The following is a 15,537-nucleotide window of genomic DNA, read 5'->3' as shown; positions in this document are numbered from 1 at the left end:
TATGCTGATTTGATCTATTTCAGATTGTTCTTCTGAACTTTCAATTCGTTAAAGAAACCTGAAAAAAATCTACTCTGCTGTTTTCAACATAATAATATAAAAAATGTTTTTTGAGCAGCAAATCAGAATATTAGAATGATTTCTGAAGGGTCATGTATGATGCTAAAAAATTTAGCTCTGAAATCACAGGAGTAAATAACATTTTAAAATATATTCAAATAGAAAAGTTATTTTAAATAGTACTGTTTTTGCTGTACTTTGAATCAAAAAAATGCAGACTTGGTGAGCAGAAAAGATGTCTTTAAAAAACATTCAAAATCTTACCGTTCAAAAACTTTTGACTGGTACTGTTTTACAGTTATATATATATATATACTAAATTTAGCTAATAGACTTTTTTTAGATAACAGTATATTATGTAAATTATATTCCTTATAAGAGCTGTCATATATATATATATATATATATATATATATAGTGAGCAGAAATGAAACGCGTGTTTCATCAGCCAAGCTTTCATCTTTATATATGTATAAAGATGAAAGCTTAGCTGATGAAACACGCGTTTCATTTCTGCTCACGGACATGTGCCGTCATCAAGACACGCCTACAGCGGAAGTGCGCCAAACTGGGTTTCCTGTCATTTTTATTTTGGTTAATTACTGATACACTTGTTTATTTTTCTTTAAGGAAAGCCTTCAGACAAGCTCAGCATACTTTTAATCTCTGAAACGGACAAAAGTGCGTTACATGAAGATTCCACGAATGTCACTACAAGAGTTTTAATTAGTTCGCTGATTTTTGCAAGCTAGCTGACTAAGCTGTCACTTGAGCCGTTAGCCTGCTAGCCTAATGGTCAGGTGTTAATGCAACTTGCTGCAAACAGAAAATACCGAAATCACTTTCGCCTGTTAAATCGTGCGTATGAAAGATGATTTTCTTGGTCAGATTTAACTGAACCGGTTGTCAAAACGTTCAGGTTACTGCAAGCATAGCCAGCTAGCTTGTGAAGTCGTTATAGAGCTAACTAACCCAGTGCAGGGAGTTTGCTCTTTTACTGCCTTGTATTGCTTCTCAGATTACCACATCTCTTTCTTCTAATTTATATTTTGCTCTAACTCGTAGTCTTTGGTTTTTTAGAATTGAGATGGTAAGTTGGTTTAAACAACGTTAGCAAGGCTTGTCAACTTTTTGACAGCTGGCTTAGTTTGTGTTTGTGATGTGTCATCCTGAACCTGTCAGATGTCTAAATTGTGCTGTACAGCAATACTAAGAATGTTCTTGGTTCTGTTATGTTTTTAACATTGTCATTTAACAAGGTTAAATAATTTCCAGACTATCAGTTCTTGAATTGTTTTTCACTCTGACTATTCTTTAGTGGTAAGATCACTAAAATCTGAATTCCGTCTAAAATGCAGATGCTGATATTTATGTTGTAACATATTTTCCTTATATCTTGACTCCAGCTGGCACCACCAATCCCTACCATCATGCCGGCTCTTCTGGAGAGGCCTAAACTGTCTAATGCCATGGCACGTGCCTTGCACAAGCACATTATGAGAGAACGGGAGCGAAAGAGGCAAGGTGAGTCCAAGTATCCACTGTATATGTATATATATATTTCTTTTACTATGTAAAATAAAATAGTTGTATGCTTTGTGTGAATTATAGGGTTGTTGTTGATGATGTGCACTTTGTGATCAGTTATCAATTGTTTGTTTCAGAGGAAGAAGAGGTTGACAAAATGATGGAGCAGAAACTAAAAGAAGAGGAAGAGAGAAAGAGGAAGAAGGAGATGGAGGAGCGAATGTCCTTAGAGGAAACAAAAGAGCAGGTGCATCTGTGTGACTGTTGCATTCTAATTCTTGGATTATTTGTAAGTGATGTAGGAATTATGTCTCACTTTATTTTATATGCTTTATTTCTCGCTTTCTCTCTCATTAGATTATGAAGATGGGAGTGAAGCTGCAGGGTCTTCAAGAGGAAAAGCACCAGCTTTTTCTCCAGCTGAAGAAAGTCCTACATGAGGAGGAGAAAAGACGTCGGAAAGAACAGAGGTACGGAAAAGAGCTGGCAAATGAAAATTATTTACCAAAAAAAACTATAAATACACAACAAAATCCAGAAAATTAATGGAAAACAGAATCTGATTAAAATAAAACTGAATTTGAAAGGGGGAAAAATAGGGCCTTAAAAATGTGATTTTTGTTAATTAATAAATAAATTGCTGTTATATTTAAAACGTTTCATGATTTCAATTAATTAGACATGCTTTTTTATTTTTTTTACTCATTAAAACAGAGTCTAGAAAAATTAAAAATGGAGTTTAGAAAAATTATAAAACTGAATTTAGGAGATTTCATAGACACAGACACACATAGAATCCCAGAATGCTACAAATAATTCTTAGATCATTCACACATGACTTTAATTTTAAAAATGCATATATACACATAACTATTCAAAAGTATGGGGTCAGTCATTTTTAAAAAAATTTTAAACAATTATTTTGTTCAGAAATGATGCACAGTAAAGACTTCTATAATATTAAAAATTCCAAATTTAGTAGTATAGAATCCCCCCCAAAAAAGGGAAAAATTATTATCCAAAGCTGTCAGATTTTGAAAATGACATGTTTGTTTGTCCTTTTATTATGTTTAATGTTTACAGTGACATGACAACTCTGACTTCGGCAACATACCAACCAAACATGGCCATTCACACTGGACAGCACCTTCTCAGCATGCAAGGTGACCATTTTTTGCTATCTTCATTGATCTGTCAAAATATAAAGCTGTAACTATCATTTAGACTTTACTAGAATTGCCCTTTAACAATGACTTGTTTTCACTCAGCGGGTCAGGTTAGTCATGGGCGTCCAGGTGCTCTTCTTGGGGAACGCAGTAAACAGCTCTTTCAATCTCCAGTCATTCCTGTAAGTAAGATATTCGAATGTAAATCAATCTATTCAAACCTGAAAAATAAAAAACAACTTTTTTTTAATAATGAGGGACACCTGGTTCAGCTACCAGTCACAGGTTGCATTTTTTTGGTGTGTGTGTGCTTGTGTTCATTAAAACTTATTGGCTGCTTGCCACCACCTCAGACGCGTCATTTCCAGTCTCAGCCGGGATTCAGTGCAGGTGGATCAGAGCATGGCCAGTATTCTGGAGCCCAGCCGAGTCACAGCCCGTATGGAGTCAGCCAGCCGCAGCATACATCACCTTTTGCCTCCAGTCAGCCGGTGCCAGCCAACTATGCCAGTGGTTCACAGCTTAGAGGTAGCTTGTTTGTATATCCTTCAGTGTGTATGTTTTAAACGAGGGTATGTGTTGTTATTTGTTTGTAAGATAATATTATTATTTTCTGTTCCTAGGTGCATCAGCATTCCAGGCCATGCAGTACCTGCCCCATCAGCAGCAGGGCTATCCGGTCCATAGTCACTTCACCTCTCAGCCAGGTATGTGTAATGTGCATGTGTGTGTTGGTGTTGCTATACTGTAGCTTACTTTTAAATATGGGTGTAGTGCATTAAATAGTCTAAAGATCAGTATTTATTTGCAAAAGAAAACTTTTGTAACATTAGACATATTTTTACTGTTACTTTTAATTAATAAAATGCATCCTTGGTGAATAGAAATATTATTTAAAAAAATAAAATACTTATTTAGTCCAAACTTTTGAACTGTAATGTATGTATACAGTAGACAACAAGGCAGCTCTGTAGGTATTTGAACAGGGCCTGTCCCACATAAGTGTTAAAATTCTCTCCATCGTCTTTTTGGCAGTCACTTTCGCAATCCTTTTGTTTTTCTTCTTTCCTTCTTTCATTCCAGGTTACATCCCTAGTGCTGGGATTCCCCTGCAGAAGCAGTTGGAACATGCTAACCAGCAGTCTGGCTTCACAGACTCAGTAAGTAGGGCTGGTCAGGATGTAACCTCTAATACACCGGGAACAAAGGAAGGTCAGCTGCTTTGAACAGCTGAGTACAGAAGTTCACTGAATGCCTTTGTCTGTGTAATGATTACTCATATTTGTATTTTCAGAGTCCATTGAGACCCATGCATCCGCAGGCTCTGCATGTCAGCGCTGCAGGTTTGCTGCCTACTCCCTCTATTGCTGTGCAGATCCCTCCTGGCAAGGTCAGAGCCAAGCCAATTAATGAAATCTATATTAACAAAGTCTTCCTGCTGCATTATTGCAGATATTCAGTTAAGATGAAGGGAATTCATTTATTTTTTACTTTAAATAGTAGCTTTTCATTGCACTTATTATGTTTTGGGCATAAATTTCTCGCCTTTTATTTTTCTTCAGTCTGGTTTACCATATGCACATCCACCAAGGCCAGCTTCCCCAGGCGCATTCACGCATGGAACGCCCTCACAACAAGCTCATGCAGTGAGTTCTTTCCAAACCAAATATGCTGGTTTATTTATAGCATATATGTACATTTATTTACTATTTGTCAACTGTTTAGTCAGTATCAGTTATATATATGGGCCATTCTACAGAATTGGTGCAAACTGCTGTCCCACAACCAAAAAACACATTTAAAAAGCATTTAAGTATTCAAATCTTACAAACTCATAATAATATTTATATTAGTAAGCTTAATATATATAACATTTTATTTATTGGGTACTTTCAGTTGGGAGGTGGCTGTCCTGAACCCTAACCCCTAAATTTTAGCTTATGAAAATGATATTGAAATCATTTTTGTATTTTTTTTCCGTTGTTTCCATTTTTTTCCAAAGTATCTTTTTGATTCTTTTAAAAAGTGAAGTTCAAAAAAAATATTTATTTTATATTTTCTTTGTAAATCATGTAAAAAAAAAAAAACGTGTCTGGCATTTTTCTTGTCACTACCAAAACAGTGTATGTTTTAGTCTATTGCCCGAGACTGATTTTAACTAAAACCATAAGTTTATGATCAGGAAATGTTCCTGTGTTCCCCTCTCTCATAGCTACAAAGTGTGAGTATATAGGCCCCATCGTTTTGAGGTAAATGTGTTCAAAAGTCTATGTAACTTTAAGGAACCTCACTAACGAACACCTTTTTCCTGCAATTAAGCAAACTTTATGTAAAAAGTATGTAAAATTGTCACTACCGAAATATTTGGTGAAGTTTCGGTAGGGACATCTTTGTTTTTTTGGGTGCAATCTTATAGAATTGTCACTACTGAAACATGTTATCATTGTTTCAGTAGTGACAAAAGGGAACAGATATCCTCATATTTGGGGGAAAATAAACAACATTTTGGTACAGTTATGCAATTTATTTTTGTGTTTTGGTATGTTTTAGTAGCGTTTTAGTATGCTAGTTAAAATTCTATTACTGTGAAAATTTTATGACTGTGCTTCGGTAGTCACACATTTGGGAATAGGACAAATATTTCAAAACTTTCTGAAAATATGAGAATTAACTTAACAGTTACCAGAAATGTGTACTTTGGATATTATACAATTTGCATACATAATAATAATTTTTGGGAAAAAGACATTTTTTCCAAGATGTGTCCAACTCTGACTTTGGACCAATTCTGTAGAATGGTCCATATAGTATTTTAATTGATCAGATTTCTAACCAAGAAAAATTAAATTGTGAATATAATAATTTTTTTAAATAATGAGTGCAATAATTTAGTGTCATGGTAAGATCTGTATTCATTCTTTTTTGTTTCCTTCTTTTGTTGTACAGGCCACATTTCAGAGCTCTTCTCAACCAACCCCTCGCCATACCTACCTTTCTCACAGCCAACCAGGGCAGAGGTTTTACCACCATGGCAAATAGCCATTTATTTCAGGCTAATGCAGAATGTTAGGGTGTGGAGATAAAATTCACCACTTACACTTTGAAGGCTTTTGGATTACAGCTACATAGCACACAACGCTTGGCATCATAGTGTTATGACGTAGACCACATGACTATATTACTGTCACATGCAAGTCATTTTATCTGTTATTCTTCAGCTGTTAGACCTCCCTTTGTAACAGGGTATGCCATTTATGTCAATATTACAGTGGGATGTGTCTGAGAGTTTCTTTTATGCATTTGAAGACATCGGCAACAGCTGTGCCAACATTGACAACATTATAATACTACCACTAAATGACACAACTAGAGTTAAATCTGGTTTTTAAACAAACTAAACAATGTAGGAACAGATTAGAAGACTATATTTCCATGTTCTGTAACAGACCTCCCACTCAGGGCCGTCTATAACTTGCATTAACATTGATGAATGCACCTTTTCCCTAATTCAAAGAACAGGGAAATAATATTTTCATATGATTTTAAATTGTAAATGTAATGTTTTTAGCCAACCAACTGAATTTCACAAAATTGCACTTAAAAATATGAATTTTATTAATAATCTGTTTAAAAGAGCTTGTTAAAATAGTAATAAATAGTTGTGTAGAAAAAAAAACCTTGACTTGTCACCTTTTTACTTAAATTCTTCATTGGTCTGTTATTCATTTTTACAGGGTTTCCACGGGTGCTTTAGTTGTATCAAATATAAGGCCATTAAAAGTTTTAAATGGTACAAGAAAGCCTTAATTATGCAGTCCGTAAGTTTTGCCTCTTTGTCGCTCTGTTTGAAACATGTAATTGCATTTATTTGTGTAATTATCTTCTTTGCGCGGGTTGTGCATAGACATGGCTCCTCAGTGTGGATTATTTTAATGTTTTGAGTATGTATGGCTATCAGTCACTGCACCAGTGTGGTAACATGTCTGCCATTTTTGTTCCAGCTGAGGAGACAAAAAAGCATTACAGTGCTAATGATCGCTAAGTTTATATCATACCAAACCATGCAAATTAGGGGCCAAGCACCAAAGATGCGAAGGCACCTATTGTATCCATTGGCATTCTTCTTCCATTTTTTCTTCCACTCTTGAGTCTATGGCAGCTTGTGGAAAAGCTGTAAAATTTTGCACACTGATAAAGGATAGTCATTAACCACATTAGGTTTGGAGTCTCTTAACTGAAACTCGTTAGCACTTGTCTAATGTTTATGCTAATAACTTTTAAACCCGTAAGGCAAAAAAGGAAAATTATTTTTTTCTTCTGAAACCTTAGCTCAAAGAGTCAAATCGTAATCAAGTCCAAAATTAAAAAATCGTAAGGCTTAGTTTTTATAGCATTTTTTGATAGTTCGAAAAACCTACTTTTTCGAACTCATCTTAGAGGGTTTGATTGATTTTCACCAAAATTGGCTCAGATCATTTTCAAGACATGCTGCCAAAAAGTTATGGATATTGATTTGTCAAACCGTTCTCGAATAACATGCAAACACCTGCAGTGTTTTGGCACAGTGCCACCTAGTGGTCAGGAGATATGAAAAATGGCTATTTGTGCTTATAACTTCTGAATGGTTTGGCCAAAAATCACAAAACTAGATGTGGTGGAGCATGCTGAGTTGAACCATATCCATTATTCCCATGTCAGCCATTTTGGGCATTGGCCATTTTGAATTTTGTCGGAAAATGCTACATTTCACAAACGCATTGACATATCGTTAAGAAACTTGTGTCTTCAACACTGTACAGCACAGTACTCAAAAAGTTTGGAGCTAGTGCTGCCTTGTGGTCATATGTTATGATGAAATGAAAAAAAAAAAATGCTAATAATTTAAATTAGCCTATTGTAATGAAACTGGTCTCAAAATATTACTTGGCTCATGCCGACAACATCGATATCAATTATGGCATAACTGAATGAACTTCCTGTCCACCATTTTGATTAACTTTTTCAAACTCCTCCTAGACTGTTAGTCTGATTTTCACTAAATTTGACTGGGATCATCTTCAGACCATGCTGGCAAAAATGATTGATTTTGCGTCAATGTATGAAACAGTTTTCATTTAGCGCATCAACAAATTTGCTGGAAAGATGCCAAACTACATTTGAGGCTGTATCTCTGCAAAGCTTTGATATATCGACACCAAATTTTGTATGTGTCATTGTCACTTCACACTGACCACGCCACATCAGTTTGGTAACAGCGCCACCTATTTGTCAAGAGTGATGACCCATTCATTAACCAATAATTATGAAATGTCCAAAAATGCTAATAACTTTTGATTGCATTAGCCTATTGTAATGAAACTGGTCTCAAAATATTACTTGGGTCATGCCGACAACATAAATACCAATTATTCTATAGTCTAACAAATTTCCTGTCCGCCATTTTGATTTATGTTAAAAACCTACTTTTTTGAACTCCTCCTAGACAGTTTGTCCGATTTTCACCAAAGTCTTCATCTTCAGACTGTGCTGACAGAAAGTTATGGATTTCGTGTTGATAGATTACACTGTTTTCATACAGTGCCACTACAAATTTGAGGCATGGTGCCAAAATGACCCTAAGGCTGTAAAAAAAAAAGCTAAAAAAGCTTTGACATAACACCAAACTTCGTGTGTGGCATTGTCACCTCACCACACAGAACACACCATATCGTTTTGATAACAGCACCACCTGTTGGTCAAAAGTGATAACCCATTAAATGATATTACTAGTGGTTTTTATGATTTTTTTTTCACCCATTTTGACTAAAATCATCTTAAAATGGCTTCAATTACTCATTGCTTCAGTAGCTCTGATGCTTGCTGCTTTGCTTGCCTAGTGCTTGGCCCGTAATTGCTGCTTGCAGCTATATTTATTATTATTGCTATACTTTGTTCTCAAAATGTTAATTTTAACAGCATCAGTGTATTAGCTTTACCTGTAGAGTAATGGTGACTACAGGTGAATCTCCAGTTGTCACTGATGATTGTCGTATTGTCCTTTCTGGATAACAGTCTGCCAGCAAAATGATACGTTTAATTATTCCGGCTGCTGTGAGAAAAGGCTATTAATGATCCACCACCTGCAGCATCCTCACATGTGATATAACCTACTAGCCAGGGTTCTTTCTTTATGTAAGAAACAAAGATGAAAGATGACGTAACGACACAAAGATGAATTTGTATTTCCTGAGAAAACCTACCAGTACCACTCAAACTGGACAACATTATTACAAGCTTACCACTGTGAATCGGGCTAAAGTAAGGAGATAGTTTTGAACACCGGCTGGATATGTACTTGCCCAAAAATGGATTTTGAATCATTTTTAACTCAAAAAAGTTACAGACTGCAGCTTCAAATTTGGGGATGGAAAGACCAGAATTGCTGAATGTGAAAATGGCTGAATGTAATGATTAAACTTCAAAAAGCTTTGATTTCATTGAATAAATATGAGCGCTGCATATTTCAAAATCAGACTGCACTGCTTTGTATACTGCAGTTACTGGGAAACCATTATATTTCTGCCGTTTCAAAAGCTCCATCTGCTGGCAAAGAATGAATTTGCATTTTCAATAAACCCACTGTAGAAATCTACCCATGTTTTTACACTGCAAACATGAAGAGTTGTACATGTGACTGGTGGATCGACAAAAAGAAAATGCAATACAAAAATCTAAACATTTAAAGGCACCTATTATGCAAAATCCACTTTTGCATGTAGTTTGAATATAAATGTGTCTTTATAAATCATTAACAGTGTCTCAGAGCTTACTGATCACAGAATCCGTAAAATGTGACATCACACTTTACCAGCCCCACCCACGATTGTTGACTGACACGGCTGTATTAGCCGAGACCCCTCCCTGAGTTAGCCCCACACAATCTGCCATGTTTATCTTCACACTAGAACTTTTAAAAGCAGCATTCAAGTAAGAAATGTCATCTTATTACAGCTATAGAAGCTGTTCAGTACAGAGCAGTGAGTGATTTTCTGCTTTTATTTTATTGTTTAGGTCATATTAACAGCGTAGACCCAAACAGCAGTGTATTACACTGCTGTCACTTAATACACCGATCTAATATAAACTTGCGATTTCTTTCCCAGCTGTTTAACTTCACAGACATAACCGACTGTATTTTTGCAACTTATACGTGTTTTAACATAAACTTGTGTGTGAAAGAGAACTTAGTTTGGTACTCATATGCGTATGACAGCACTTTCTGATCGTATGCATCCAGAAAAATGTATATCAGAAATTTAAACTGATATGGCTTTAAAACGCATTACGAGCTAAAATAGCACAGCCCTGTTCTGGAAAAGTGGGCGGGGAGCAGCAGCTCATTTGCATTTAAAGAGCCATGCACTAAAACAGCCTGTTTCTGCTTCCACTCAAAATTGGCATTTTCAAAATTATATGATAAATGATCTGTGGGTTATTTTGAGCTGAAACTTCAGAGACACATTCTGGGGACACCTGACATTTATAATACATCTTGTAAAAAGGGGCATAATAGGTACCCTTTAAGACAGTAAAATATATTTATGGTATTTGATATTAATTGTTTAACTTTTAAAGTTAATGATGTGAAGTTAACCATTTTATAAAAGTGTGTTTTTTGTGAAAACCTTTATCTTAACTATAAATCATGCTTTTTACAGTCATTTTACAGTTTAATACAGGGGTGGCGAACGTCGGTCCTGGAGAGCCGCAGCCCTGCATAGTTTTGCTTCAACCCTAATCAAACACACCTGAACAAGCTAATCAAGGTATGAAGGGTTACTAGAAAGCAACAGGGAGGTGAGTTTTAATTAGGGTTGAAGCTGAACTCTGCAGGGCTGCAGCTCTCCAGGACCGGAGTTTGCCATCCCTGGTTTAATATGTTACCATAGAGCATAGACATTGCCTTACCCTGCTCATATGGTATTAACTTTATTTGTGCAGGTCTTAAATTTGAGCTTAAAAATACCGCAGATACCCTCTTTTTGATGTCACTGTATTATGTGTTTGCGTGGGAGTGCGTTTCGATATTTGCTTTTTACATTGCAAATACCTTGATGATGATGAAATTCTTTCAGCACTGTCTCGACAACCTAGTTCTTTTTAGTTTAATTTAGATCTGTTGTTTCTTAGTAGGCCGTTTCTCTTAAATACTGTGGAAATCCCCAGTACTATTGACCACATAGCACTTCACCTCATCTTGAAAGCATGCCACTCTCTGTAGTCTATTCTAGCCTACATTTCCCTTGAGTTTAAGACATCAGGAATAGACTATTGTAAGCTGAAGGACTACTTTTTTGTAGACAAGTCTTTATTAACTTTACAGATTTCCCATAAACAGCTCATAAACATATTCTGAAGCCATTATAAGTAAATCACTTGTTTTGTGGTGTTTAAGGGATAATGAAAAAATCAAAATTTTCACTTACCCTAATGTTCTCAAATACCTTTATGCCTTTCTTTTGTTGAACACAAATGGAATATCTTTTGTGTTTCATAGAAGAAGAAATATGTTTGGAATGACATGAGAGCAAGCAAATAATGACAGAATGTTTATTTCTGGATAAATTGTAGCTTTACCAAGTTATGAGGTCACCTGACAAGAGTACTTTTAGTTAAATGCCATGGAAGTGTGCGGTTAGCCATCAGAGCTTTCCAAACGGTCCTCTCAAAAACCACTACACTTGGCAGGAAGTTATGGAGGAAGTTGTGTAGATTGGAACTCTTCTGCCTCCCTTTCTGTACCACGCCTTTACAAGTTTAATTTATGAAGAATAATTTGCATAAAACAATACACATTTTAAATGTGGCCCAGTCCTGAATGTTTGTGATTATGCTGAAGTATGAATTAAGTAAATATCTGGTCTAAAAATCCATCAGTATATGCGTATAAAAAAGAGCGGGAATTAGAGATGTGTGTGTGTGTGTGTTTGTGTGTGTGTGTGAAAGAGAGCGAATTTAGCTGTTGATTCACCTCCGGCCCGCCCACTTACTGTTGGCCTCAGCTGTTTTCTTTTTCAAGCCGTTCTCTGTCTCAAACCGTCAAAGAGCAAGCCAAAGTGACAATGACTGATTCACATTGAAAATGACAGAAATCAAGCTTTTTGAAGGAATAAAAAGCTACAAAACTCCTCAAGTGCTCATTCACTCCTTTGGGTCAACTTTGAGTGTGTGCTCAGTGAATAACAATGAAGCCATTCGTCAGTGACTTGAGTGATCTCATAATCCAAGATTTCATGTCTAACTTTCTGAAATAGCTATACAGTCAATATTTCCCTTTCAGTCAGCACTGAAAAACCAAACCTTAATGCATTACTCAACTAAGGAAAAGAAATAAAATCAAAAGTGAAACCTCTATCACCTCTTCAGCTGTTTTATCAGACGAAAGCCAGTTGTTCGTCACATTCAGAGTGATGTGTTTGTTCTGTGTGTGTTTAATGTAGTGTGTACAGTGTGATGCAGGGTCAGTTAGTCAAATTAGGACAGTGACGTGAGAGAGGCAACATGTGACTAAACAGGCGGGAAGATTCAGCTCATCGGAAGAGAGTGAGAGAGCTGCAAAATGTGAGAACCGAGCGCAAACAAGACAGTACAAGAACAACACGCTTGCTCGTCGTCATCTTTTTCGAATGGAGATGAAAATGCAGAACGTATAGGACATTGAAATCACTGGAAGGTTTTGTTATGCAGGCCAGCCACTGGTGATACAGCAGGGCGGAAGTTGACAATGCAGTTCAAGCCGGTATGAGAGAGAGAGCAAGAGCGAGAGAGAGAGAGAAGGAGGGAGGGTTAGTGAGAGAGACAGAAACCCTCCTATGACTCATGAAAAAGAGCTCCTTTACAAAAACAAGAAAATACATTTACCGACAGCTCAAGAAACAGAATTCTTGTTGTGATACTTATTATAACATTTTTTTTTAAAAACGAGATGCGTCAAACTGAAAGTGCAGTGGCAACCAATGAATGGGTCTGACTCTCCGTCTCTTGGCAGAACTACTGCATCACTGGGTACCGATGGTTTTGGTTTGTTTGTGTTTTTTCGAGTTCTGTCTTCCTATAAATCAAGTAAGTGACAGTATCCGAGTTGCATACATTTTTGTCTTTACATTTAACTCGATGTCGTATTTTGTCAGTGTTTGGATTCAGTTATGGAGATGTTTCAAGTTGTCATCATTCATGTTATCGGACCAAAATACATTCCCGGGTATTTTCGAGGGTATCCGCTTTATCCATACATTTAAAACGGCGTACGAAATCTATTGGTTGTTCCTTGACCCCCCTTTATGACGTTTTTGGTTCTTATTTGGCTGCCTTAACTCATGTAGCCACCTTTCTGTCTCCTGCTGATGAATATTAACAATATTCGCGCTCCGTTAATCGCGATTAATTTGCGAGATGGACCCTGCGTATCCTTCGACTTCGTATTCGGGATTTGAGAACTTTATTCCGAGTTATAGGACTGAAGCTCCAAACAGGTGGGTAACAAGGTAGTTGACCTGTACAAGCTCTGCACAAATGTCTATTAATCAGCAAATCTGATATAATATTGTTCGATTTTACAGTTATTTATGCGATTTCGGAGATATTTCGTATTGTTTTTTAATATTTTTATTTATGGTTTGGGGAGAGGTGCCTTGGTTGCTAATGCTAAGTGACATGTGCTTGATAGGAACTGTGATGAGGCACGAGGAAAAACAAAGTTGAATCTCAGTATTGTCTCCGAATTATGAGTTTTAGCTATTATTTATTCGGCTTGTTATACATTTACGATTTTATATGCATTATAGAAAATTCGAATTGTGCAATGATCCCGTCAGCCATTTTGAGAAGTTGCAGATGTGCACAGTGAGTTTTTTAAGATGTTTCCTTGTTTCCTTTTGATTTAAACATAATATGAGATTAATTCTTTGTTTCTTATATTATGAAGTCATTCACGCTTTTCTTTGGTAAACGTTATGCTATTACGTTAGCTGCATGTCAGAATTACACTTATGGATAGAAAATGAAGCGAATTGTTAATGTAAGGTAGGGTTTATCATTTATTGTAGCCATCACCGAAAATTAGGAATTCAGATTTTGGATTTGTATGATTAATACTGAAAATTCTGACAAATCGATTCTATTACAGTAATAATACTGATAAGCTAGAATTCATTTTTCAAAATATACTTCGAACAAACATGCATAGTCAGTGCTGTTAATGAATATATATGCTAGAAATAAAATTACATATTTACTTCGAAAAAAGCTATTTGCTTTAAAATTATATTTCTGTGTGTCTTTCCTCTATAAAACCCAGTTAAAAAGTTGGAAAAAGTGCAAAGTGCCTATTGAGATTACATAAATGTAAGAGTTTACCTGGTGATTTTATTATTTTTTTTAAATAAAAGGCACTATAAACGAAATAAAGTGAAATTTGTACAATTATCCGATTTTTCTTTTAACAGAGAGAAATTCCAAACATCAAAATCAGGCGATTTTTAGCAGTAGGTTTTAGGGGTTTTCTCGAATGTTCTCTCTCACACACATACATGTGCACACGTGCACACTAGCAAGCTTGCCTTTCTCTGAAACATCATCCGAAATCCGGCGCTAATTTGAATGTTTTCTTTTCTGCATTTGTCCACAGCTCGGTTTATAAAATCGATCATCATAATTTTTTTTTTTTTTTTTTTTTTTGGTGAAAAAAGTTAGAAAAATTACAAAACACAAAGTTGTGTAAAACCTTAGATATGTCATTTGGAAGATGTTCTAAGATAAGTAGGGCAAATATAATTGGTTATCAGCATTTAAGTGTGCAGTTAGCAACAAAATGTCATTATGTCTTCTTTTATACTGTAATGGGTTTATTACACATTCTACAATTAGGAATGAGTCATAATATTGAAAATGTAGATTATTTTTAATTTACATCATGACTGCTTTGTAATTTTTATCTTTTGAAAACAACTGAGATGCATTAGTGTAATTGGTAGTTTAATATGGCAGCATAAATTTGAAATAAGCCTAAACTACCTTTTTAACTTCTGATGGTTTTCTCTGTGTTAGTAAATCACAAAATGCAAATCACAAACTGGTGTTAATGTTGACTGCCTCTAAACTCCGTTAACTTTGTAATATACGTGCAAGCACTTGTTTCTCATAACATGCCCTCATAAATGCATGCGTACTGCAGAATGTGAACCGAACAGTTGAATATTTTAAATGTGAGTGACATATGACCGTAAATAATAACATTTCTGAATTGTTATTCATCATAACACCACTTTCAGTCTGAGTGCTAACTCGATCATGAAAAACCTCATCTTCCATAATGTAAGTGATGTGGGGACTCAACTGACTGGTCAGAAGTTTCGTGTGTGATTTTATACCTCACGGGGTAGCAATCACAGAAATTCTGTGACTGTGATGCGGGTGAACAGTTATTTTGGTAAACCTCTGGAGCTTGTTATTTGGTGACATTCCTGCAGACACACACAACATAACATATGTCTGCAAAAATTTGTGACTTTCGGTTTATCCGTCTGTAAGATTTATATAGTTTTGATTCGATGCTTACCATGCCATATCATGGAGATGAGCTCACGTAGTTTCACATTTATTAAAATCAATGGCCCATCTATCTCTGAATTATCAATCCGTAACTTATTTGCCTATACGTTGGTATACGTCATGTCGTAAGGTTCAATAATATATGTCAAAAACAAAATCAGAATTAAAAGTAAATATTTTGCACTCGGAATGACCT

At 35.7% G+C, this 15,537-nt stretch overlaps 1 protein-coding gene across 3 annotated transcripts; it reads left to right on the top strand.

Moving 5' to 3' along the window:
* Positions 1-583: 583 nt before the first annotated feature.
* Positions 584-6,429, top strand: gps2 (G protein pathway suppressor 2). 3 transcript variants are annotated; one of them, XM_051110890.1, is made up of 12 exons: positions 584-741; positions 1,467-1,584; positions 1,725-1,834; positions 1,945-2,057; positions 2,671-2,750; positions 2,856-2,935; positions 3,107-3,281; positions 3,377-3,460; positions 3,837-3,913; positions 4,048-4,143; positions 4,316-4,399; positions 5,700-6,429. In XM_051110890.1, exons 2-12 carry the CDS (start codon positions 1,491-1,493, stop codon positions 5,790-5,792), a joined length of 1,086 nt encoding a protein of 361 aa, XP_050966847.1. In that variant the 5' UTR covers positions 584-741; positions 1,467-1,490; the 3' UTR covers positions 5,793-6,429. The 3 variants fall into 3 exon arrangements, with proteins under 3 accessions (XP_050966847.1, XP_050966848.1, XP_050966846.1); XM_051110891.1 differs by having other exon boundaries at positions 595-918; XM_051110889.1 differs by having other exon boundaries at positions 596-1,150.
* Positions 6,430-15,537: the final 9,108 nt, after the last annotated feature.

The sequence above is a fragment of the Labeo rohita genome, chromosome 5, assembly GCF_022985175.1.
Source record: "Labeo rohita strain BAU-BD-2019 chromosome 5, IGBB_LRoh.1.0, whole genome shotgun sequence".
NCBI classification, from domain to species: Eukaryota; Metazoa; Chordata; class Actinopteri; order Cypriniformes; family Cyprinidae; genus Labeo; species Labeo rohita.
This window is presented reverse-complemented; position numbering and strand designations above follow the sequence as displayed.

What these genes read in the sequence shown, in the direction of transcription:
- gps2 (XM_051110889.1), top strand. An exon ending in GCACCTTCTCAGCATGCAAG is followed by an intron (nt 2,751 to 2,855) that starts GTGACCATTTTT and finishes GTTTTCACTCAG; the next exon opens with CGGGTCAGGTTAGTCATGGG. An exon ending in TCACTTCACCTCTCAGCCAG is followed by an intron (nt 3,461 to 3,836) that starts GTATGTGTAATG and finishes CTTTCATTCCAG; the next exon opens with GTTACATCCCTAGTGCTGGG.